Consider the following 25900-nt stretch of genomic DNA (forward strand, 5'->3'; position numbering starts at 1 on the left):
GTATTTAAGTCTCGTTTTAGGTGTGCCATCACATCTTCGACCCAGCGTCGATGTGATGGAGGAAAGGCTGACTTCCAGTTAAGCAAAATAAGGCATCTAGCCAACAAAGAAGAGAAGGCCACAGCATCTGATTGAGCGACAGACCCTAATTTAGCCAGGGAGCACTCCAAAGACTGCAACCAAGTAGTTAGGGTTGATCTCCCTGTCACAGATGAAGGAAAAGGTTTCAAAAACAGAATGCCAGAATCTGTACCAGAATGATGGGCATGACCAGGACATATGGCAGAGAGTGTCTGGAGCCTGATGGCACCTGGGGCAGGTTGGATCGACATCCGGGTAGATCTCGGCAAGTCTGCTCTTAGAGAGATGTAGTCTATGAAATACCTTGAATTGGAGTAATCCATGTCTGATGCAGACAGATGATGAGTGTATTCTTTTAATTGCCAATTGCCAAGAATCGTCAGGGATTTCAAGACCCATATCATTACCCCATGACTCCCTGATACGGTCCAGTGATGGGGATGCCATCTCTTGGATATCACTGTATAGGAGAGGTTGATTTGTGATACTCGTCCCCTTCTTGACCACCTGGTCCGTCCAGAGAGAAATATGTTTGCCTGGCCTCATGGTGGCGCTATTCTCATAAAACTAAAAACATGAACTTGGGCCGTTCTGGGATATTTCGGCCACCAACAGCAATTGTCTAGTTATTGTTTGCTGTTTATTAATCCAAAATAGGCAGTTCTCCACTAGAAGCTTACTGGTGTTCAGCAAAAGTCTAAAGACAGAATTCCAATCATAGATCATCACTCGGTGACTTTAACCCTCTAAAGCCTAGTTTCACGCCCAACATTAAATATCTTTGGAACTGTTTATGATTAAAAAGTGTATCTCTCCGTCGCCCACAGGTTGACTGGCAGTGTTTGGAAGTAAGGCCTAGACTAGTCAATCCACTGTATATATCTATCTGTCATTGAGCTTTTAGCCTATAGCCAATAGAAATGCTAGAAATTGTCACCTGGGCTGGGAAAACCAACGGAAAATTTCTATAATTTCTCTCTACACTCCAGTCCCTGGATATATAAATGAAAAGGACTCTCCTAGTGAAGGATTTGGTGCGTTTGAAGTAGCCTACTCTTGTATCAATTGATCTGTCAACTATATTATTTATTGTGCAGCTTGAATGAAACTCACCTGTTGATGATTCATGTGTGTAACTATGCTATTTGGATTTTGGATAAGCATTGATGAGAGCCCACACCAGAAAAGGAGGAGAGCTATATCATTGTGTGTGTGTGTGTGTGCGTGTGTGTGTGTGTGTGTGTGTGTGTCTGTGTCTGTGTGTCTGTGTCTATGTGTCTATGTGTCTGTCTGTGTTTGTGGATTGCAGGGAGATATTGGTCCAAATATGAAGCCAACACCAAAATGTATATAATTCATGCTGTGTATTTGCACCAATTTCCATGGAGGTTCAAAACGCCTAAATAGAACTTTCCATGTTAAAATGTATTTATTATTGTCAATATAGCCTACGCAAAGACCAAAACAAACCATGCATTTCTTCTACTTACAAATAGCTATGCACAGACATAGTCATAGAACTCCACTGTTGTCCAAAGAGCCTTACAGTTTGTTTTGGTCAGTATGTTCTATCATTGCGATGAACCAGAGCATTGTATTTTCCCTGGAATTACTTTATGAAGTGACGGTGATCACCTCAAGTCTTCATTCAGCCCTAGTAGGAAACCACAGGGACCCCACATAACAAGAAAGCCAGATGTGTATTGACAACCAATAAGGAATGAGTGCAGGAAAACACTTACAATGCCTTTTCAGGCCTCTGTAATATTTCTCCTTTTCCACAGTCAGGCTGGCAAACGAGAAGATCTCTGTGCCCATCACGTGTAAGATCCGTGTGTTCCAGGAGGTGGAGAAGACCGTGAAGTATGCCCAGATGCTGGAGAATGCTGGGTGTCAGGTATGGAATCTTTTCAGCAGCTTTCCACTTCCTTCACGGTGTCAAGACAAGAGTTGTGATTGGTGCTGTATTTTAGATTTGCAGACTAGAGTCGGGACATCCCCAAAAAACAATGCTGATTTATTAAGTAGTTAGGATGGGTAAAATTCCTGGAATGTGTAAAAAAATAAATGTACTCAGTAATAAGGACATTCTGAGATTTTGAGAGCCATGGTCCTAGTCCTTGGTTGAGAGCCATGTTCCTAGTTTTTGTCTGACCACTTATGCATCCGGCACATTTAGCATAAAATGTCTGACGATTGCATACCCAAAGTAATTTGCGATTCATTCTTGAACCACTTATAGCACATGCATGAGTCTGGTTTTGATTGATTGATTGAACAGATTGCAGAATGGGTACAATACAGTACGGCTCAATACACACAATTGTTAAAGGAAAACTCCAACATTTTGGGAAATTACCATCTACCCTGGAGTTAGACAAGAAGATACATACATTTTTCTTCTCTGTGCATGCAGTAGGAGTAGGAAAACGTTGGGAACTAGACTAATGGAGGAACCTACTTCCAGTGACTGACGCTAAGCTAGGCTAATGGTGCGTGTCTTCCTACTCCTACTGCATGCACAGAGAAGAAAAAGGTATGTATCTTAACACCAACATTTTGGGAACCCTGGAGTTAGACAAGAAGATGCATACCTATTTCTTCTCTGTGCATGCAGTAGGAGTAGGAAGACGTTTGGAACTAGGCTAATGGAGGAACCTACTTGCAGTGACTGACTCTAAGCTAGGCTAACGGTGCGTGTAAGTTCATGCGAATTCGGCCAATAGCGGCGTACGACGTGTTTCAAGTTCATATTTCATATTTTTGTCATGGTATTCATATTTCACTCACGGAGCCTTGTCATATGCTGTGGGAGCCATCACAACTCTGCAACGCTTCAATACTGCCACCTGGTGGCTGATCGGCGAGTTGCAACCGGAAGTGGATCTCTTATGATACTGGTGCGTCTCCCTATTCCGTCCGGCCACTCGTTTATCGTCCCTGGACTCAAGACACACACCGTGGATATGAATCTTTGCCATAACTCAATAATCCACATGATTTGGGCGTATATTAGTATTATACAAACCGGAACTGGATCGCATCGATCCACATCACATAACTGGGATCTGTTTGCTCCACTCTCAACGCTCAACGCTACGAGGAAGCTGCCGTGAGTCTCAGCGTTTTTCTTTATAATTTTTTATACAAACTGCTCTGATCTATATATCACCCATACTACATAAATCATTTAACGTCGGTCACGGAATTATAAACGACCCTCCCCCCTCCGTTCACCCGCGGATGATCAGTCATAACGCTTAGGACCATGTACAGTTGAAATTTTTTATATAACGTTGATCGGTATCAAACGGCATTTGATAATCTAATATATGCATTTATGTCTATATCTCACATTCTAGGAAATACTGCAGAAAACGATAAAAACATATTTATACTCTAGACGGTATTTTCTTATGAATGTGTGAATGAAAAAGTTAAACGTTCCTACATCCTGAACGATAGCTAATCGATGTTGAATGGGCCATAGTAATGTCAATTTAGCAAAACAATTTAAAAGGTTATAGCCCTGCAAAGAAGGTGAACATCTCCATAGACTTACAGTACTGGCAGAGAATGGTTTAGGATGATCAAAGTGGTGGCAGAGAATGTGTTAAGGGGATGCAGACCAGAGAAAGACTTTTGTCTTGTTTACATCAGGGTCCCCCATTTTCAATTCATAACATTTATGATACACAACATACAGATATACAGTACTGTTACATCCAGATATTTATGACATACAAAATATACAAATATACAGTACTGTTTATTTACAGACAGAGTTTCTAAAAGAGAATATATACATTTGGGGAGGAAACTGTACATTTGGGGGGTTGGGTAGTGGGGGGGGGGGGGGTTGGACATTTACCGGGGGCCAGTTTCGAATTACGGTCACCCGTAGGTGCTTTTTTAGAGTGGTTTTGAAGGTGGGTAGGGATTCACATTCTTTTACGGCTGTGGGTAGGGCGTTCCACATTGTTGTGGCATAATTGCGAAACATGTTCAGTCCCTTGTTTGAGCCGAATCTGGGTTGGACATGATTTGTGGAACTCCCTCTGGTGTTGTGGTCGTGGAATTCACAGACCTTTGGGAAGTATTTCGACATGTACCTTAGTGGTGTAGTGTATCTTGTAGACCAGGCCCATTGCAAGTTGCTGTACTCTGTCGTCTACTCTAAGCCATCCTAGGTTGTCAAAATGGGCAGGGGTGAGGTGGGTTTTAGGAGTAAGGTCAAGTAGTAGTCTGACCAGTTTGTTTTGTGATGTTTGTAATCTTGTTTTTAGTGCCTTTGAGGTGCTTTGGTACCATGAGGGGCGGCGTGGCTCAGGGGTAGAGCGGGTCGTCCAATGATCGAAGGGTTGGTGGTTCGAATCCCGCTCAAGCCCATGTCCATCCCACTGCCGTTGTGTCCTTGGGCAAGACACTTAACCTACTTGCCTCGTATGAATGTGTATGCATATGAATGAATGTTGGTGGTGGTCGGGCCGTAGGCGATGATTATTCGCCACGCTTCCGTGAGTCTGCCTCAGGGCAGCTCTGGCTGCAATTGTAGCTCACCACCACCGGTATGACTGTGTATGAACGAATAATGGACTCTGTGAAGCGCTCTGGGTCTCATGAAGAGCGCTATATAAATCCAAGTCATTATTATTATTATTATGAGGTGCAAGCATAGTCGTAGTACCCTTGAATGAGTGCTCCTGCTAGAGTCTTCAGGGTATTTTTTATTTTTTTTTGTAAATGTTTTTATTTTCTCTTTTTCAAAACATACATAGAACAAGACATCACAATACAATAGATTTACGGTAATAATAATAGAGACACTAACAACAATAACACTAACAATAATAACAACAGAAATGATAGTAAAAATAATAAAGACATAATATAAACTATAAAAGTACATTATCAGACATGACAAAAGACACAACAAAGACATGGCTCAAATACTCACATGTACTGTATATACAGCAGAAGTGGCGGTTAGGGAGTCAACTCCTGGTCCACGATAGCACTCAGTGTACTGATAAACTGTGTGTGGAGTGTGTACGTTTATTTTGTATATGTGTTTTATATGTGTGCGTTTAGTATGGATGTGTGTTTTATGCAGACCAGGCTGCAGAAACAAATTAGTGGGGAGGCATAAAATGTTCTCGGGGGGGCACAATGGTTTTTCAACACAGGTTCCCTTTTATACGTTTCAGCTGGGACAACGGCGCTGTGGCTTGCTTGGCGTTGCCCACGGTGCTGAACTAAACAGCAGAGAGGCAATTGAAAAATCTAATTTCTCTATCTTAAGAACATTCACTTATACAAAAACAGACTGAACGGATATATATAACAGACCTGCTGGGGCAGCGGACTGAGAGCAGGGGACACAGACAGGCTGGATAAGATGGTCAGGAAGGCCAATAGCGTGGTTAGGGTGTAGCTGGACGCCCTAGCGAGGGTGGCGGAGAGGAGGAGCCTTGCTAAGCTCCAGGCCATCAGGGAAAACCCCTCTCACCCACTATACACAGACTTGGCTGACAGGAGGAGCATGTATTGTTATAGGCTCACACTACCTAAATGCAGCACTGAACGGCACAGGAAGTCCTTCATTCCGACAGCCATCAGACTATACAATGCATCACTGTGCCTCACTGCATCACTGAGCAAAGAGTGACAGTTACCATCTTCCTGGACTCTTACTTTTTAAACAGCACTGTGCAATATTACACCTACTGTAGACTTCAGTATATTTTTACTGTATTTATTTACTGTATCTTTTATTCTATTTTTATTCTATTTCATTTTATTCTATTCTTAGGCCATTTGTTTTGTTATTCTTATTCGTGACTTGTTCTGTCTAAATCTTTAATGTTGAGTGATTTGGAGTGTCAAATTTCCCTCAGGATAATACATTTATATTCTATTCTATTCTATATCTTTGAAAAGTCTCCATTTATTCAACACTTCTGAATTCACTGACAAACTGAACTGAACTGACAAAAATAAAGTGCATAAAAAAGCAAACAAAATTCCTCCACAGGCTACTCACCATCATTAGTAGAGCGGCAAGCGGCGTTTGGGGACAGAGTGAAATCTTCTTAAAACACTGCCCCTCCACTCATTCCTGAACTTTTTTGTTAAGTCCTTCTCAAATGCCAACTGAATTAAATTGGCCTTGCGTCGATGAAGCATACTAAGGCGATGTTCTGTAAAGATGTTCTTGAGGGTAGAAAACAAATCCTCACAGAGTGCCGTGCTAGCTTCAGTAGTGTTGTTGTTGACATCAGTGCCCACTAGGGCTAAGCATTTGGATAGTCTACTTTGATTGACAAATTTTTTTTTTCTCTCAGGGTGGGCATAGCTGACTCAGTGGGCGGGCCAGGCCCCCCAATGCCCGCCCATGGCGCCGGGTCTGGTTTTATGTGTGCATGTTTTATATGTGTGAGTGCACGTGTTTCGTGTGTGTGTGTGTGTGTGTGTGTGTGTGTATATGTGCGAACAGGCATGTACTTCTAAGTACATTATGATACCTTCTGCAACGACCCAAAGCATCTACACACAAGACATTAGTGATCTCTAGGGAGGCTAAGAGTAATGGGGAAATCCGGTGAGTACAGTGGTGGATAGCGCAGGTCCAATATGAGATAGATATGGGTCCCATATTTCATAAAAAGTGTCCAACTTGGAGTGCAGCATACATGTGATGTATTCACAAGGAATACAGTCCATAATAATGTTGTGCCATGACCTCTTTGATGGGACCTCGTCCTTGATCCAGAACAACAGAATGTTTTTCCTAGCAGCAAATGTCAACAAATTGAACAGTCTCCTATGTTTGAAATTGGCAATATGAATATCTGGGAGGCCTAGTAAGAGGCAGAGGGGATTCAGTTCGATGGGGGTCTGGAATATATCAGATAGTTCCTCTACGATGTCGAACCAATAGCTCTGGAGCTTTACACAGGACCAAAAGCAGTGGACGTGGTTTCCAATCTCTATCTTGCATTTAAAGCAGAGTGGGGATGCATTGGGATCCATTTTACTCTTAACACTTTCCGTGCCAGCCATGCCAGTCCTAGATGCCAACGCTCTATTCAATGACAGAGCGCTCACATTTGTGAACGCATAAACTATATCTTAAATTATGGCTATATGTCTAATACGACCGTCGCTTATCAATGACTTGTTTGCAGTCAACATTGTCGAAACGGATTGTTTTTTAATCGGTTAATTTCCATTTTATACCATTTTGAAAAACGCTCGTTTTTTGAAACTTTCAGAAAAAAAAAAAGATTCTGCAGGAATCGCACTTTACTGTAATACGCAAAACACGTTGTCATTTTTCGGCCTATTTATGAATCGTTTTCAAATAAACGCTAGATTATCGATAGTATATGTGTACTTATGCACGCTATAGAAGCAGGCTGAAAAATCTATTATCTTATTTCCTGATCAGCACACAGACACTCACAGCCACACACACACATATGGGACACGTTGATATATAGGTGAAAACAGCTCTGATTATCCCAAGACTGGTAAAATAGATTCCTTACCTCAGATCAGATGTTCTCCAAAAAGATTATTCCAATTCCTGATCGCCATTCCAAATATCGATCGCGTTTATTGATCCAACGCTGGGTGGTCGAAAGACATATTCCACGCTGTTCTGATGGTGGGCGATGACTGTAATAGGCTCGGATTACATGCCTGACAAGTAAAATGTGGAATTCTGACTCTTTTCCCCCCATCCATTTCATTCAGTCCAATCCAATGGGGTGCAATACCATCCGGAGAGACGATAGGGGGCGGTATTTTCCCTGTTCGAGCTCAGACAGATGCCCACTGGTAACGTGAGACTAGATTGATGAAAAATGAATGGAAATCGATAATAAAAAAATAACGATTAAAAACGAGATTTCTCGTCGGTTGGCACTCAGCGGTTGGCATGAACTAACGAGAATTCTTGTCGCTGGCACTCAAAGTGTTAAGGGCAGGGGTAATATGAATGCGGTGTAAGATTCTAACTTGGATCGACTTGGTGCGTTGCAAACAGAGATTTTTTTTGCGTAGGTCCATGTAGGGCTGGGCGATATGGCCAAAAACGTTATCGCGATAAAATTATAAAATTATTTTCGTATAACTCGATGTCGATATAATTTCTGTCAAGTTTAATTAACTTCTTATGCCCGGCGCCGATGGACGGGCTATTAATAGACTTGTTTTGCTGCTGCGAATGTCTCGAGTTGATGTCGTCATCAGTCCGCGCACCTTCTTCTACCCCAGTGCATAGATTATTATATTCCACCAGGGGGCAACCTACCGCCACTGGATCATATGCATTATAAGAATGGAACACAGTTAGCCAGAGCAAGCGGTGTATCCCACGACAATGTACTAAAATCACCCTAAAATACTCCGTTCCGCCCCAATACATTACAACGACGTCCACCGCATACCCCACACTACTCTAACCGTGGCCTCAGAATTCACACCACACACCCACTCGGCACGTAAACTATAAAATAGCGGCGTGCAAGCTAATGATCCTAGCCAGCCTTGTTTCCAATGTACTAACTATCACCCTAAAATACTCCGTTCCGCCCCAATACATTGCAACGACGTCCACTGCATACCCCACACTACTCTAACCGTGGCCTCAGAATTCACGCCACACACCCACTCGGCACGTAAACTATAAAATAGCGGCGTGCAATCTAATGATCCTAGCCAGCCTTGTTTACTACTAGAGTCCTACCTCTCTACCCAGAGGTGCACCGCGGATCTCCTTCGCTGTCGGCCATCTCCTTCACTAATTGGTTGTTAGTGCGTGTGCTCATATCCAAGCTTGGAAAATCGATATATCGAAACTTTGCGACCACGTTTCATGTTTATTTCGAGGAAATAATTTATCGCGATAGTTATCGTTATCGTTTTATCGCCCAGCCCTAGGTCCATGCATCCTGCCAGTCCTCGTCCGTGATCCCTATGTCCAAATCTTTTTCCCAGGACTGTTTAGTGACAAGGGAAGATAAAGATGAATTAAGGTTTAGAGTACTATAGAAAATAGGTATTTGTTTTTTAGGAATCTGCAAGGAGAGGGCTTTCTCCACCTGCGAGGTGGAACTGTTAATTAACAGTGAGGTGTCCTTGGTGATAAACTGCCTAATTTGTAAGTATTTAAAAAATTTCGTTTTCAATAGGCCATACCGCTGCTGTAGAAAGGACATCAGGGTCTGGCCATCAAACAAGTGGCCAAGATTAGTTATGCCCTGCGTATGCCAGGTCTTGAAGCCGCCGCCAATTTGGTCTGGCTTAAAGTCAGGATTGCCTATGATCGGGGTAAGAGGAGAGGTCAGCTTAGCTCTGCCCTCCACCTTACGGACAGTCTTCCAGGCCTTGACGGAGCATAGTGTGAGAGCATATTTTCCTAACAGACTTAAAGTCTTTGAGGGGGGACTTAGATTGCGAGGATTCAATGTCTAGCCAGATTGATAGTGGGTCTGATCTGAACCAACCGACAAGTACTGTAACTGAGGGGTTACAAAACCCTGACTGTATTAAAGATTGTGATAGATTAAACCACTGCTAGTTATGTACTTTAATTACTGGCCAGACAGTACATCAAATATAGATGGTGAACACCCACAAGAATACGGCATTGACAAAGAAATAGTATTTGAGGGTAATTTATTATTATTAGGCAACGTTAGGTTACAGAATGAGAATTAGGGTCGCGCTTGTATGGCGAAGAATATACGTAAAGTCAGTCAAGAGCATGAGTCACTAAGAATAGCAGGAATCCTACGATGGGTCTAAGTTGACACCACCTCGTATAGTAGAAACTATATAGGGCAACACTGGTACCGACTGGAGACAATGGGTTCCCTCCGGGGGTGTAAGGCCTGGAGGCGTGTAGCTTTATGCCAAGCAAGCAGTGCAAAAATTTAACGTAGTGGCATGCAGTAATGCGCCTTTCATTTTCCGCCGCCCAGCGCCCAGGTCGCGCGGAAATAGGCTGTCTATTGCCATTCTCTTTGACAAACTCTAACCTTAACCAGCTCCTTAACAACGCCTAAACTTAACCGTTCTAACCTTAACCAACTCCGAAACCATGCCTAACCTTAACCATAGAAATTATATTGCCATTCTCTTTGACAAACTCTAACCTTAACCAGCTCCTTAACAGCGCCTAAACTTAACCGTTCTAACCTTAACCAACTCCGAAACAATGCCTAACCTTAACCTTAACCTTAACCATGCCTAACCTTAACCGGCGAAATAACCTTAACCGGCGAAATAATACACGTTAAAAAAAAATCACGTTAAAAAATATTTTCGATGGGATTCGAACTCGCCAGCAAACAAGCCATAGGATCCACAGCCATGTGTCCTTGCCAATTGAGCTATTGGTAGATACTGAATAAGGGGCGGTGACTTATATATATTGAGCTCCGCTCAAGGCGGGATCTCATGCGCATGCGCGGGCACCTCGCGCGAGCACGCCGGCGCACGCACGCACCTGAGCGAGCACGCCGCCGCCGGTGCACGCACGGTAGCATTTGTCTGAAAAGAAGGGCGCTTTACCGCACTAGCGTGCGGTGACGAATGCGGAAGCATTTTTGCACTGCTTGCTTGGCATTAACGTACAGGCGGCCTGGAGGGTAGGGGAATGTTCGGGTACTCCGTCTGATTCAATGAGGAATAAAGAGACTCCAGGTACAGGAGTCGGTCCTTGTAAACTCCCTTGATCAGCAGCAAAGTAATAATTGTAATCCAGATGCTCGACAGCATTGATGACAGCTAGCCAGCCCCGTCCACGAGGCCGACCCGAGTTGTAATCCTCACGAGGTTGAATCCCAAACGATAGTGGAAATCAACGATGCTCTTCTCCGGGTACCACGTTCCAAATCAATATAATCCAACCAGGAATGGTTCTGCAATCGCCGACGCCGATTCTCCTGTGTACATGTCCAACGGTTCTCCGCCTAGGACTCCTCGGGTGTGGGCGACGCACCTAGGCCACACAGCCTGGTCAAGTACACCAGCTAAAGACACGACGAACCGCTGGGTAATGTTACACACGAAAGAACTGTGGCCGCACAATATACAATAAATGAACGACTATTTACTTCACACTAGACTAAGTCGAACTCAACGTTACTCCATCAAACTCTGACACTTTTACCATTCTATTCGCACGCGGTTCTCAATGCTCTGTTAGACGCAAGGTTGCTCACTTCACTGCACGTTGACTCGTGGTGAAGGTGGGTAAGGTACTGAACGTAACTGAATTGAACTAAGCTTGAATTACTGCTGTACGCACCTTGCGCTGTATTTATACTTAAGTGAATATCTAGTCCCAACCTCAGTCCTTGTCTCGTATCACTACGCTGACTCCGGGCATGTTCCGACATGCCTGCAGTTGTCTTTGAACTTGCCGTTGGGGGCTTGCGCGCTGGCGCCTGGGGGCGCTGTCCAATAGGAGAGCGAATATTACTCTGGTCTGAACGCAGGTAAAGGGATATTCCGTGTATATATATAAATAATATACAAAGTATATCAAACAATAAAGGTAGATTCTCAGTTTAATCTGGCCCTTCACAACAAGTACCCTAAGGTGTGCTGCTAGTTGGTAATGTCTTATATTAGGTAGGTCTAGACCCCCATCTTCACCATCCATCTGTAATTTGGCCATTTTCAGATGCGGTTTCTTCCCATTCCAAATGAATGAGCTTAGCCAGCCTTCTAGCACCTTGATAACCTTGTTTGTCAGCAGCACTGGAATCATTTGGAGAGGGTATAATAGTCTGGGGAGTACGTTCATTTTGTTGAGAGCTATCCTACCCAGCCAGGAGATTGGTAAAGGTGCCCATCTAACTAAGTCTGCCCTTATGGTGTCTAAAAGGGGGTGAAAGTTGGCCTTAAACAATGTATCATAGGTGGGTGTCACAAATACTCCTAAGTAAACAAAGCCGGAGGGCGACCAGCGAAATGGGAAGGGCTCGGGCAGGATCGGGATGGATTTAAGTGTCCCAAGTGGCATTGCTTCGGATTTGGAAAAGTTAATTTTGTACCCCGAGAAGGTTCCAAATGTGGAAATCATGCGGGTTAGACATGGAAAGATCAGTACGTCGTCCGCGTAAAGAGTGATTTTGTGCTCCCTCTCGCCCACCCTAATACCTGAGATCGCGGCTGACTGCCTTATGGCCTGAGCGAGTGGTTCTATGGCCATGTCAAATAGTAAAGGGCTAAGAGGGTCCCCCTGGGGGTTCCCCCGTTGTAGAGGAAAGTTGTTAGACCTAAGCCCGTTAGTCAGAACCGCCGTCATCCGTGAGTTGTAAAGAACCTTGACCCAGTCAATAAAAGTGTTTCCTAGGCCAAATTCAGCGAGGGTTAGAAACAAATACGGCCATTCTACACGGTCGAATGCCTTCTCCGCGTCGAGAGACAGAACCACCGCGGGGTGGTCTATCTCAGGAGTTCCCAAACTTTTCAGGCCGCGACCCAAAAATAACGGGGTCAGAGAGCCGCGACCCCCACTATTATAGGAGGTAAACAACATTTTTTAGATTTTTTATTTATTTTTTTATAAATGGAAATGTATGGTTGAAACATGCACACGTTCAAGCGCACACACACTAATAGGCATTGGAGGCTTTTAACCAGGGCCGGACTGGGGAAATCATTCAGGCCAGGAAATATAGTGCAAAATATAGCCCCAGTCAGGCCACTTTTTAAGCAGGGGGTCTGGGGGTCCGCCACCAGGACATTTCTTGTTACAAAGACTTCATTTCCTGCATTCTGGTGCAGGCATTTTTTTATTTGTACCCTTTAAAGGGGAACTCCAACATTCTGGGAAATTAGCTTATTTAACATCTTCCCTGGAGTTAGACAAGAAGATACACACCTTTTTTGTCTCTGTGCGTGCATTTTAGCTTTGGGAATAGACGCTCCGTTAGCATAGCTTAGCTTCATCACTGGAAGTGAGTAGGGGCCGGAGCCTTACAGTGCCTTACAGTGTATTGCAAGGTCTGACATTGACCAAACTTGATATGCATGACCTTGGTGGGCTCTAGGTCAACTCCTGAAAAGGGGGTCAATGTCAGACCTTGTAATCAAAAGTTAGGGGGCACACTGAAATGATGGCAAGGGTTATTAGCCCCCTAACTTTTGATTGCAAAGTCTGACACTGACCCCCTTTTCAGGAGTTGACCTAGAGCCCACCAAGGTCATGCATATCAAGTTTGGTCAATGTCAGACCTTGCAATACACTGTAAGGCACTGTAAGGCTCCGGCCCCTACTCACTTCCAGTGATGAAGCTAAGCTATGCTAACGGAGCGTCTATTCCCAAAGCTAAAATGCACGCACAGAGACAAAAAAGGTATGTATCTTCTTGTCTAACTCCAGGGAAGATGTTAAATAAGCTAATTTCCCAAAATGTTGGAGTTTTCCTTTAAATGGCAGTGTTTGTGATGGCATCACAAATGATTGTTAAAAAACAGGCTAGCATATGTATGATTAGCAACAACACTGATTTTGATGGATTTTAAATTTTTTTGTAATGTCAGATTGAAAATAATACAATCTTTTATTCAACTTCAGTCCTGATCATAACACCACATATACATTTTATAATTCTAACCCTTTAAATGCCAGTGTGTGTGATGGCATATATTTGCAATATATCAAATGCAAAGTAGATTTTTCTGGGGGGGGTTATTACAGGCTAGCATGTGTCAATGATTAGCAACAACAGTTTTTTGTAAGGGTCCCGCCTCCACCAATCACATGCGGCTCCTTTTGTGTGTGTGTGTGAGAGCAAGAGAGAGAGAGAGAGAGAGAGATAGTTCTCCAACTTGTGTGAGTTGTAGTGATCTCCTGGTTGTTCCCTACCTAGGTTATCTCTAACTATTGCGCTGCTGCAACTAGAAACACTGTCCTGGCCGCGTGTACCACTTCCGCAACGGATTTGATTTCCGGGGTTGCCCTGATTGGCCGCGACGGCCACGTGACACACCGCGGCCCCGCCCCGCGGCAGCCCCAGACGCGGCAACGCCAGAGGCTGCTGTGTTTCACTGCCGCTTTCCCACTTCAACGCCACAGCAGCATTGTCGCGCCTAGCACAGTCTCTAACAGTAACAGTAAGAAGCATTAATGTTGCTGAATTAAAGAATGAATAAGTTAAACGTGTCAATTCAGCAGTCAAAGTGTACTGTATAAATCTAACTTCATTAGACGGCCGACGTACGGCTCTCTTGTCCATTAATGGATATATAATGGATATTTTATTTATCTGCCACCGTGGTGTAATGGTTAGTCCTCATACCTCTCACGCGGAGGCCGACCCGTGTTCGAATCCCCCCTTTTTCAATTTTTTTTTTTTTTTGCGATGTAAATGCTTCAATCTGGTGCACTTTGAGAGCTATATAAAGAATGACATCCTCAATGCATGTAGATTTATAATATTTTAACTTAAAACTAGGCTACTGTTGCGTATACAGTCATTAATATTATATTCCAAAAAAAATAATATTAGACACGCGGGGTTTCGAACTCGGGTCGCGTGTATCACTTCCACAACGGATTTGGATGAGGATGTCATTCTTTATATAGCTCTCAAAGTGCACCAGATTGAAGCATTTACAGCGCAAAAAAAAAATATTAGAAAAAGGGGGGATTCGAACGCGGGTCGTCCGCGTGAGAGGTATGAGGACTAACCATTACACCACGGTGGCAGATAAATAAAATATCCATTATATATCCATTAATGGACAAGAGAGCCGTACGTCGGCCGTCTAATGAAGTTAGATTTATACAGTACACTTTGACTGCTGAATTGACACGTTTAACTTATTCATTCTTTAATTCAGCAACATTAATGCTTCTTACTGTTACTGTTAGAGACTGTGCTAGGCGCGACAATGCTGCTGCGGCGTTGAAGTGGGAAAGCGGCAGTGAAACACAGCAGCCTATGGCGTTGCCGCGTCTGGGGCTGCCGCGGGGCCGCGGCGTGTCACGTGGCCGTCGCGGCCAATCAGGGCAACCCCGGAAATCAAATCCGTTGCGGAAGTGGTACACGCGTCCTGGCCTGCTTCTAAGTTCAGTGGCCTGACAGCAAAAAAATATATATATTTTTTTTATATTAAAAAAAAAATGGAAATCATCTGGCGACCCCCCCGCGGCGGCTCGCGACCCTCCTGTGGGTCGCGACCCCGACTTTGGGAACCCCTGGTCTATCTCACGAGTCATTTGGATGATATTAAGGAGCCGTCTCATGTTGTCGGTAGAGTTCCTACCCTTAATAAAACCAGTCTGATCTTCGTTAATAATGAAAGGGAGCACTTTTTCTAGGCGCATGGACAGGATCTTGGAGAGCAATTTTTGGTCCGAATTAAGTAGGGCTATAGGGCTATAGGCGCACTTTTCAGGGCATTTACCCTTTTTAAGGTGAAGGCAAATATTAGCCTCCCGTAGGGACTGGGGTAATATCCCACAGGGCTGTACAGTGCGAGATATATATTGCACGTGCTACAGCAACATCGGTCTGTGCGATGAATGGATTTACTTCAGTAGCACTGGTGCGAGGCATTCGGTTCATGTCGATACTCTTATTTTGAAAATCCTGTAGCGGGTCTCATTTCCGCCTAAGCGCAGCTCCAGCTATAATAACTATGGCTCCGGCAGCTAGCAACGCTCAGTTCATATCGATACTCTTATTTTGAAAATCCGTGGTGTCGTGACTCATATCCGCTCTACAGCACACAGCAGTACTCGTCTCAGTAGTAGCAGTAGCGTCTGGAACACGCACATTGCAACATAGCAAGGCTAGTGTGCCTATTTCGCGACCCAAAACAAATCCCTGCTGTTTTATTCCGCAACGGGTCAAATGCATATAACATGCTTTGCAATCCTCGCCATTCCTTTATGACCACGTTGTGTTTAAGACCGGAATTAACGTTATGTTAGCATAAGCTAACAACAAGCTAAAGCCCTGTTCAGAGCGATAGAGAACAGCAGAGTGGGGACTGGGAAGGAGGGGGGGGGGGCATTCTCCCTTCTGTGTGTGTGCGTTTGAAAATATATGATGTCAGACGAGTATATTATATTGATAGTAAATGTACTGAGGGTGGACAGATAATGTTGATATTTAAACATAAAAAATACAATACATAATAAATGTATGCATGATCATCATGCAACATAAAACAATTGCAGGAACGGTTTGGGAGAGGAAGGGGTTTTAGGTTGCGTGTTCCAAAATTATTTTACTTTAAGTTTAAAGCTCAATATATCAAAACATGGCACTTTATAGTGAACAGGAGGTCTATTTGTATTAAAAACAATAAATAGTTTTTCATTTAAATGTCTGGAAGAGCTAAATTTCTTTTTTTCCAAATGATATTTGTTACCTTTTTTGAGTTGATCTAAATGTTACTGATTGTGTTAAATGGGCTTATCATCTCATATCGATTGCAGGCACCTGCATTGTATCGTATCGTGGCAGATATCGGCAAATATCGTATCGTTGTCCAAAGAATCGATATCGTATCGTGATGAAACTGGTGATTCCCACCCCTAGTAGAGTCCATACACCCAACACCAAATCCCATAATTCCTTACACGTAACGTGTCTGGCTGTGTGACGTCAACTTGTCAGCATGAAAATGACAGCCAAACATGGCACTGCAACTAAATAACACAAATACTGTTACAAAGGATCAGATTAAACCGAATATATATATTTATTGATTGATATATATTGCATAGTATTTGTATATCGTTTGATATCCCTTGTATATTCCTTGTACATATACACGGAATATCCCTTTAGCCTATTACAGACCATAATATTTCATTCTCCTATTGGACAGCGGTCCACAGGCGCCGGGGCCGTGCCTCCAGAGTCAGGTTCAAAGCCACCGTCAAGACATGTCTGTACATGCCCGGCCTTGCCCAGGGATACGAGACAGAAATGAGGTTGGCACTAGATTGTTCGCCGTGCATATAAATATGGCGCAGGTGAATACAGAAGTAGAGTTACCCAATAAGTTGAAGCCTCACCCACGATACTCCGTGCGGTGAAGTATGGCCTGTTTGGCCCCAAAATAGAGCATTGAGACCGCGTGCGAATTAATAACTGAATTGTCAGAGTTTGGCGCTATACCGTCGAGTGCGGCATATTTCTATTAAGTCAGTAATAGTCTATTTGTGTATAGTGTATCGTGCGGCTAAAGTTCTACAGTGACCAGCATCACCAACGCTTCCTCGTATCAGCTAGAGTGCTTATCCAGGCTGGGCTGCTTTCATGGCGCTTTCACCCGAGGAGACCTAGACGAGAACCGTGTGGACATGTACACTGGATTAATCTACCCGACGACTACATAGCCCTTTGCGGCTGGATTATATTTGTTTTGGTCCTGTGATTTATGGAGCGGAGAATCGCCGACGCCTACACGTGTTGGATTTACCCTGTGAGGAGACCAGTCGAGTCTGCGCCTCAGAGAGCCTGAGGCCGGCTAGCTTTCTTCACTGTGGAGCTACAGTCTACGGAGAACAGCTGTATTCGTCTGTGGATCAAGAGACTATTGCACCGTCTCCTGTACTTGGAGTCTCCTTAGTCATCGTTGACCAGACTCTCTACTACCGACAGATCCTCTACCCCTGCTGGCTTACAACCGGGGGGACCCTTCCAGTATCTCCCGCTATATATTACTAGTGTACCATAGATATAATTCCCTAAGATTCAGGTTGTATAATTACCTCCTGCGTAACCAGAGAATGGACATTCATTATTGATTTGCCTACGCACATTCCTTTGCCTTATAAGCGCATCCAAAGTAAAATACAGAGAAGTATATTATGTACCTTTTGCTGCAATAAATACTTGATTACACCTTTGTGTGGAACCGATTCATTGTGGGAAGTGTTCATCATATTTATATATCATGTACTGTATGGCCAGTAATTAAAGTACATAAAGCGGTAGTGGTTTAATGATACCATACTTATCAATACAGTCAGGGAATTGTACCCCTCAGTTACAATTGGTCCTTCGAGCCGGAGGGTAACTAGTGTAATATTAATATAGTGGTATTAATATTGACATGGCCTATGATGAACACTCCACAAAACGGTTCTCCTAAAGTAGATCGCCCGCAGCGTAGACGGCAGACACCTCAGTACTTAGAGGATTACGTTGCCAATATACTACCTAGCTTTCTACAGACGGTAAACACGGAAAAAGTAGATAGTAAAATTATGTCCGACCCTATCGACCAGGCTACCCCGCCAATAGAGGCCCTAGTGGGTTCTAACGTAACTGACCAAGCTCACGGTAGGGACCAGGAGGGACCCGACATGACTTTACCCCCCGCCAAGACCGAAGAAGTAGTCCCCGGAGAGCTCCAGGATAAAGACAGCTCTCCAGGGATGGAACTCTACCCGCTACAAGAAGAGGAGAGCACCCCGGAGATGGATCTCCAGGACTCGCCACAGGAGAACAGATCTCCAAGAGTACTGCCAGGAGCGGATCACCTCAACCAGCGTCTTCCCCCAGCGAGGCGGACAAGATGCTGGCACAGGCATTCCTCGCCAGCCTAGCAGCCTCAACAGAGCGCGATCGACTCCAAGCACAGACGCTTAGTGAGCGCGAACATTCTTCCATGGAAAGAGAACACCTTCAGGCGCAGCAACGGAGCGACGAAGATCGTATACGTCTAGAGATTAGACGCCTTCAGACGGAAGAGAATATGGTAAGGGACCGGGCCGAAGCCCAGCGCGCCGAAGCCCAGCGCGCCGCTGCCGGTGCCCAAAGAGAAGCAGAGCGCGACCTCGCTCTCACCAAGCGCGAAGCCGAGCGCGACCGATTACAAGCGCAGATAATGGAGCAGCTGATCACCAGGGCAACACCCCCTCCCTCCGCACGGGGTTCCAGGGCCTCGTCAAGACAAGGGTCAAGGGCACCCTCCCCTACCCGATCAAGCGACCCTGAGCCCGACCACCAGAGAGAGCCTATACCCCCCTCCGAACCCCTTCCCCGACCGGTCCAAGTGAGACCCAGCTACAAGGAAGAAACGGTCTACACCGCGGAGAGGCTAAATAGACGACTACAGGACCTAGAGGACCTGCCAGAGGAAGAAGAAGAGGGAGAGGAGGAGAGTCAAGCCCGACAGCAGCACAGTACTCCACAGGACCAGGAGGTCCAGTACAGCCCAGGCTCTACCCCCGCGGCTCTGCGCTACAGACCCCCGACTCAATTCACGGGTGAGCTTGACGCACGACCAGCCCCGAGGAACAGCACCTGGATACGCGGGCCATGGTACCCAGCAGGTACCAGCCCACCAAGAGGCGTAAGAGGAGACTCGCCTAGGAGGCCTCTCTTCCAACGCTCACCGATGTGCCAGCCATCCATGGCATCATACATTGGCACACCGACGTTTCCAGACTTCACCCACGAGAACAGAGCACAGTACACGGAGCTACGAATGTGCTTAGAGACAATGATGTCCGATGTAGCTGATGAACCGTACGTATGCTATCCTACTGAAGCACCTCAAGGTGCCCCGAGCGCACAATATAGCGCTGGCCTATGCCACCTCTACTACCCCATACACAGCGGCTCTAGCAGCACTCGACCAAAGATATGGACGCATATGGGACTACGTAATACAAGAGATAAGGCATATTGACCGCCTACCCCCAGCCACAGACAATCGCTCACTAGATGACCTGTCTATCAAGGTACAATCCCTGGTAGGGATGCTGGGGGCGCAAAGAGAAAAGGGTATGCACGAACTGTACGCGAACTCTAATGTCGAGAGGATTTTAGAGAAGCTTCCGCCCGCCCGACAAGAGCGCTTCAGGCGGCAAAGAGACCACCGTGATCCTAACGGTCCCGAGCCATCCCTCCTAGACCTAGCCGACTTCCTGGCGAGAGAAGTCAACAGCCTACGGTTGGATACGTTCATGTGGAGCACCCCAAGCTCCAGAGAGGGACCTAGGAGAGCAAACGATGGCCGCAGATTGGTGACCGTCATGCACCAATCAGAATCAGTACCGAGCAGCAAGAACCACAGTACCCCCTCGATGAAAGAGAAGTGGAAGATGGTGTGCCCGTACTGCGAAAAGGAACACTGGTTGTCACAATGTGACACGTTCAAGAAGATGACCGCCGACGAGGTGAGTCAATGGATAAAGTCCAACCGACGCTGTTACCGATGTGCGCGCAGTCACATGGCAGCCGATTGCCGCTTAAAGAAGAGGTGTAGTCGGTGTGACGGAGCCCACCTAGATGTCCTACACGACAGTAACAGAAGAAAGCCTGCACCCTCAAGCAGCACAAAGGCAAGTGTTATGTACATTGACCCCGCCAGCAGCGGGGGCGCCCGGGTGCTCTTAAAGGTGGTCCGCGTAACACTGAGTTACCAAGATAAGGTCATGGACACTTACGCCGTCCTTGACGACGGGTCAGAGAAGACCCTTCTCCTCGCGTCCGCTGCGGCCCAGCTGGGGGAGCGAAAACCAGATGACGATTCGGACAATAAGAAGAGATCTAAAGACGATAAAGGGCGAGAATGTCTCCTTCACTATCGCAGCAAGCGGGCAGCCAGGGAGACGGTATAGGATTACTAACGCTTTCACCAGCCAAGAAATAGGCCTGTCGTAGTACACCTACCCCATCGCCAAGCTGATGGATAAATATGTGCACCTGCGTCAACTACCTATACCGCTCATAGACGGTGCCACCCCGACCCTGCTGATAGGCTCCGACCATGCAGACCTCATCGTCCCGATAGACCGGGTCCACACAGGGCCCAGAGGCTGTCCTGCAGCAGTCGAGACCCGCCTAGGATGGACATTACAAGGCCCCCTCGCTAAGTCTCTTAACCGAACAGCAGCCACTAACTGCCTCCACTCCAGAGTGACAGAAGAAGACACCACCCTCCTACAGCATGTCGAGAGGCTATGGACACTAGAGACAATGCCCTTTAAGAACGAAAAGAAAGACCAAGGAAAGTTCCAAGGAAGACATTTACGCTATAGCCCTCCTCGAGCAGGGGACAAAGAGAGTCAAAGTCAACGGAGTGATGAGATACGCAACTCCACTCCTGAGGCGAGAGGGTATGCCTACCTTCCACGCCCCAAAAGAAGCGACGGAGCGGTATCTATTGAACACAGAGCGGCGCCTAGCCAGAGACCCCGCTCAAGAGACGGTGTACCGCGCTGAGATTAACAAGCTAATCACAGCGGGACACATAAAGAAAATTGACATTAAAGAGGCCGATCAGACGACCGAATCATGGTACGTGCCGCACCACAAAGTCCACCACAACGGCAAGGATCGTATTGTGTTCAACTGCAGCTACCAGATCGGATCACAAAATCTGAATAAAGAGCTCTTGCCCAGCCCAACACTCGGCCCCTCTCTACTAGACGTGTTACTACGTTTCCACCAAGACAAGGTGGCCATCAGCGGCGACATCAAAGGGATGTTCCTGCAGGTGAGACTAGTGGAGGAGGACAAGCCCCTGCTGCGGTTCCTATGGAGAGAGAGGATTGGGGATGAGCAACCAGCCATCTATCAATGGGAAGTCCTCCCTTTCGGAACCACATGCAGCCCATGCTGTGCTACGTTTGCACTGCAAAAACACGTCGCAGAGGACCCAGCAGCTGATGAAGAGGTCCGACAAAGTGTAGGAAATAGTTTCTACGTGGACAACTGTCTGCAAAGCGTCTCGACGCCAGAAGAAGCCGAGGCCCTTCTACTCAAGCTCCGCGCCTCCCTGATCAAAGGCGGCTTTGATCTCAGGCAGTGGGCCAGCAGCGACCCGCAAGTATTGCGCAGCCTCTCCCCCGAGGACAAGGCAGCAAGCAGCGAGACCTGGATGGCGACCATCCCAGGAGAAGCCCAAGAAATGACATTAGGACTAGTCTGGCGCTTCAAAACAGACTCGCTCCATTATAAACACACACCCCTGACCAAGGAGCAGGGAAGGTCGACTGCACTACCGACCACCAGACGGAGTGTATACAGAACACTCGCCAGACAATATGACCCGTTGGGATGTATTCTACCTTACACCACCAGGGCAAAGATGATTGTAAGAGCGTTATGGGACAAGGACCAGGGCTGGGACGACCCCATACCCGAACACCTTGCATCCACATGGAGAGAGTGGGAGACGGAACTCAGCTCACTCCCAGGTGTCAACATACGCCGCAGCTACTTCCCACCCACAGTGAGGCCGGAGACGTGCCAGATGGACCTGCACGTCTTCAGCGACGCCTCCAAAGTAGCCTACGGTTCGGTGGCCTACTTGCGTGCCCGAGAGGAGGGAGGAGAAATACATACTGCTTTCATCCTGGCTCGCTCAAGAATAGCCCCACGAAAGCAACAATCTATCCCGCGTCTAGAGCTCTGCGCAGCCCTAGCAGGAGCGCAACTCGCCACGTTAATCCAACGTGAACTCACCATTCCGGTGCAAAGAACAATCTTGTGGTCAGACTCCACGACAGTACTCACATGGATCCGGTCTGATTCGTGCAGATACAAGGTCTTCGTGGGAGTCGGAGTCACAGAGATTCAAGATTTAACAGAAGTAGCAAGCTGGAGGTATGTGGACACAAAACACAACCCAGCTGACGTCATCACCCGGGGAATGTCCCTGGATGACCTCACCTGTCACAACCTATACAGTGACGGGCCAGAGTTCCTCAAGCTCCCGGAAGAAGAGTGGCCTACACCCACCCCACGGGAAACCAGTAAAGAGGAGGCCGAAAACAAGAAATCTATGTTCTGTGGATTGAACACACTCGTCTCCACAGACCCCGACATAGACGATTGCCTCACCCTAGAGAGTGCGCAGCTAAAGACATTCCTGTGGCACCACCCAGAGGTTCAGCTCACTACTGACATTACAGCAGCTGACTACGAAGAAGCAGAACTTCTTCTACTACAACGAGCCCAGAGAGACTCGTTCCCGATGAGCTAGACTGTCTACAGGGAGCAAAGCCCGTCCCATCAGACAGCAGACTGCTCCACCTAGCCCCCGAGAGCGACGCCCATGGTCTCATCAGAGTGGGTGGTCGTCTGCGGAGAGCTCCAGACTTACCGGATGACGTCAAGTACCCGATAGTCTTAAACAGCCGACACAAGGTCACAGAGCTGATCATAAAGAAATACGACGAGGATGTGCATCACGCCGGGGCAGAGAGAGTCTTCGCGGAGATCAGACGGCGTTATTGGATACTGCAAGGGAGAGAAGCAGTGCGGCGCTTCCAGCGAACCTGTCTAGACTGTCGTAAGTGGCGAGCGCAGCCCAGTATACCCCGGATGGCTGACCTACCTCCCTGTCGCCTCCGACTCGGCGACAAGCCTTTTCACTCCACCGGTATGGACTGTTTCGGCCCGCTGTATATAAAGAAAGGAAGAGGAACCGAGAAGCGGTGGGGTATTGTATTCAAATGCATGACCACCCGAGCGATGCATATAGAACTCCTTCCAACCATGAGCACAGACTCATTCCTTATGGCCTTCCGAAGATTCACATCGCGGAAAGGCAAACCGTCTATATTATTGTCTGATCACGGGACAAACTTCAAAGGCGGAGAAAGAGAGCTGAGAGAGAGCTTCCAAGCTATGGGCCCAGAACTTAAGACCCACCTCGCTCCATCCCAGATTGACTTCCAGTTTAATCCCCCGAACGCACCTCACTTCGGTGGAACTTGGGAACGAGAAGTACGTTCAATAAAGACAGCCCTGTACGCCGTGCTTGGGGCCCAGACCGTGGCGGAAGAATTCCTAATGACAGTCCTCACGGAGATCGAGGGAGTATTGAACTCAAAGCCCCTCGGTTACGTCTCAAGTGATGTAGCAGATGTCGACCCAGTCACCCCCAACACACTCTTGATGGTGCGGCTGGACCCCGCGCTACCACAGACAATGTACAGGCCTGAAGAAGCGAACGGCCGAAGAATGTGGAGGTACAGTCAAGTATTGGCTGACAAGTTTTGGAACAGCTTCCTACTCCACTATCTACCGTCTCTACAGACCCGCCAGAAATGGGTGAAAGAGAGAGACAATTTGACAGAAGGAACAGTCGTCATGATTATCGACCAGTCACTACCCCGAGCTATGTGGCCGGCTGGCCGCGTAAGCAAAGTGATCACCGGTGCCGACGGAAAGGTCCGAGCAGCCGAAGTGCTCGTCCAAGGACGGATCTACACCCGACCCGTGGCGAGGCTAATAGAACTGCCAAGGCTCCCCGATACTATCGATGACGACCATGACCCCATGACTTTGTGAACTGCCCGACCCCTCACAACAGACATTGAGTAGTGGACAGTGCGGTTAATCTGTCTCTGCTTAGCTAATTAGGTGGGACTAATTAGGAGGCGGCTGTTACAAAGGATCAGATTAAACCGAATATATATATTTATTGATTGATATATATTGCATAGTATTTGTATATCGTTTGATATCCCTTGTATATTCCTTGTACATATACACGGAATATCCCTTTAGCCTATTACAGACCATAATATTTCATTCTCCTATTGGACAGCGGTCCACAGGCGCCGGGGCCGTGCCTCCAGAGTCAGGTTCAAAGCCACCGTCAAGACATGTCTGTACATGCCCGGCCTTGCCCAGGGATACGAGACAGAAATGAGGTTGGCACTAGATTGTTCGCCGTGCATATAAATATGGCGCAGGTGAATACAGAAGTAGAGTTACCCAATAAGTTGAAGCCTCACCCACGATACTCCGTGCGGTGAAGTATGGCCTGTTTGGCCCCAAAATAGAGCATTGAGACCGCGTGCGAATTAATAACTGAATTGTCAGAGTTTGGCGCTATACCGTCGAGTGCGACATATTTCTATTAAGTCAGTAATAGTCTATTTGTGTATAGTGTATCGTGCGGCTAAAGTTCTACAGTGACCAGCATCACCAACGCTTCCTCGTATCAGCTAGAGTGCTTATCCAGGCTGGGCTGCTTTCATGGCGCTTTCACCCGAGGAGACCTAGACGAGAACCGTGTGGACATGTACACTGGATTAATCTACCCGACGACTACATAGCCCTTTGCGGCTGGATTATATTTGTTTTGGTCCTGTGATTTATGGAGCGGAGAATCGCCGACGCCTACACGTGTTGGATTTACCCTGTGAGGAGACCAGTCGAGTCTGCGCCTCAGAGAGCCTGAGGCCGGCTAGCTTTCTTCACTGTGGAGCTACAGTCTACGGAGAACAGCTGTATTCGTCTGTGGATCAAGAGACTATTGCACCGTCTCCTGTACTTGGAGTCTCCTTAGTCATCGTTGACCAGACTCTCTACTACCGACAGATCCTCTACCCCTGCTGGCTTACAACCGGGGGGACCCTTCCAGTATCTCCCGCTATATATTACTAGTGTACCATAGATATAATTCCCTAAGATTCAGGTTGTATAATTACCTCCTGCGTAACCAGAGAATGGACATTCATTATTGATTTGCCTACGCACATTTCTTTGCCTTATAAGCGCATCCAAAGTAAAATACAGAGAAGTATATTATGTACCTTTTGCTGCAATAAATACTTGATTACACCTTTGTGTGGAACCGATTCATTGTGGGAAGTGTTCATCATATTTATATATCATGTACTGTATGGCCAGTAATTAAAGTACATAAAGCGGTAGTGGTTTAATGATACCATACTTATCAATACAGTCAGGGAATTGTACCCCTCAGTTACAAATACAATAGGCACATTTGTGACTGTTACAAATATAACACGTTTTATACTTGTGCTACAAGATTTTGGCCTGTGCTACAAAACTAT

The 25900-nt window shown here is 46.3% G+C and overlaps 1 protein-coding gene across 1 annotated transcript in view; it reads left to right on the top strand.

The window, feature by feature from the left end:
- Window positions 1-25900, top strand: part of dus1l (dihydrouridine synthase 1-like) — a 165206-nt gene that overhangs the window by 56200 nt on the left and 83106 nt on the right. The window contains exon 5 of the mRNA XM_084329603.1: window positions 1866-1978. Within this exon, the coding sequence (XP_084185729.1) occupies window positions 1866-1978 (113 nt within the window). The remainder of the gene's footprint in view (window positions 1-1865; window positions 1979-25900) is intronic.

Source organism: Notolepis coatsorum (genome assembly GCF_963971535.1).
Source record: "Notolepis coatsorum genome assembly, chromosome: 14".
Classification (NCBI taxonomy): Eukaryota; Metazoa; Chordata; class Actinopteri; order Aulopiformes; family Paralepididae; genus Notolepis; species Notolepis coatsorum.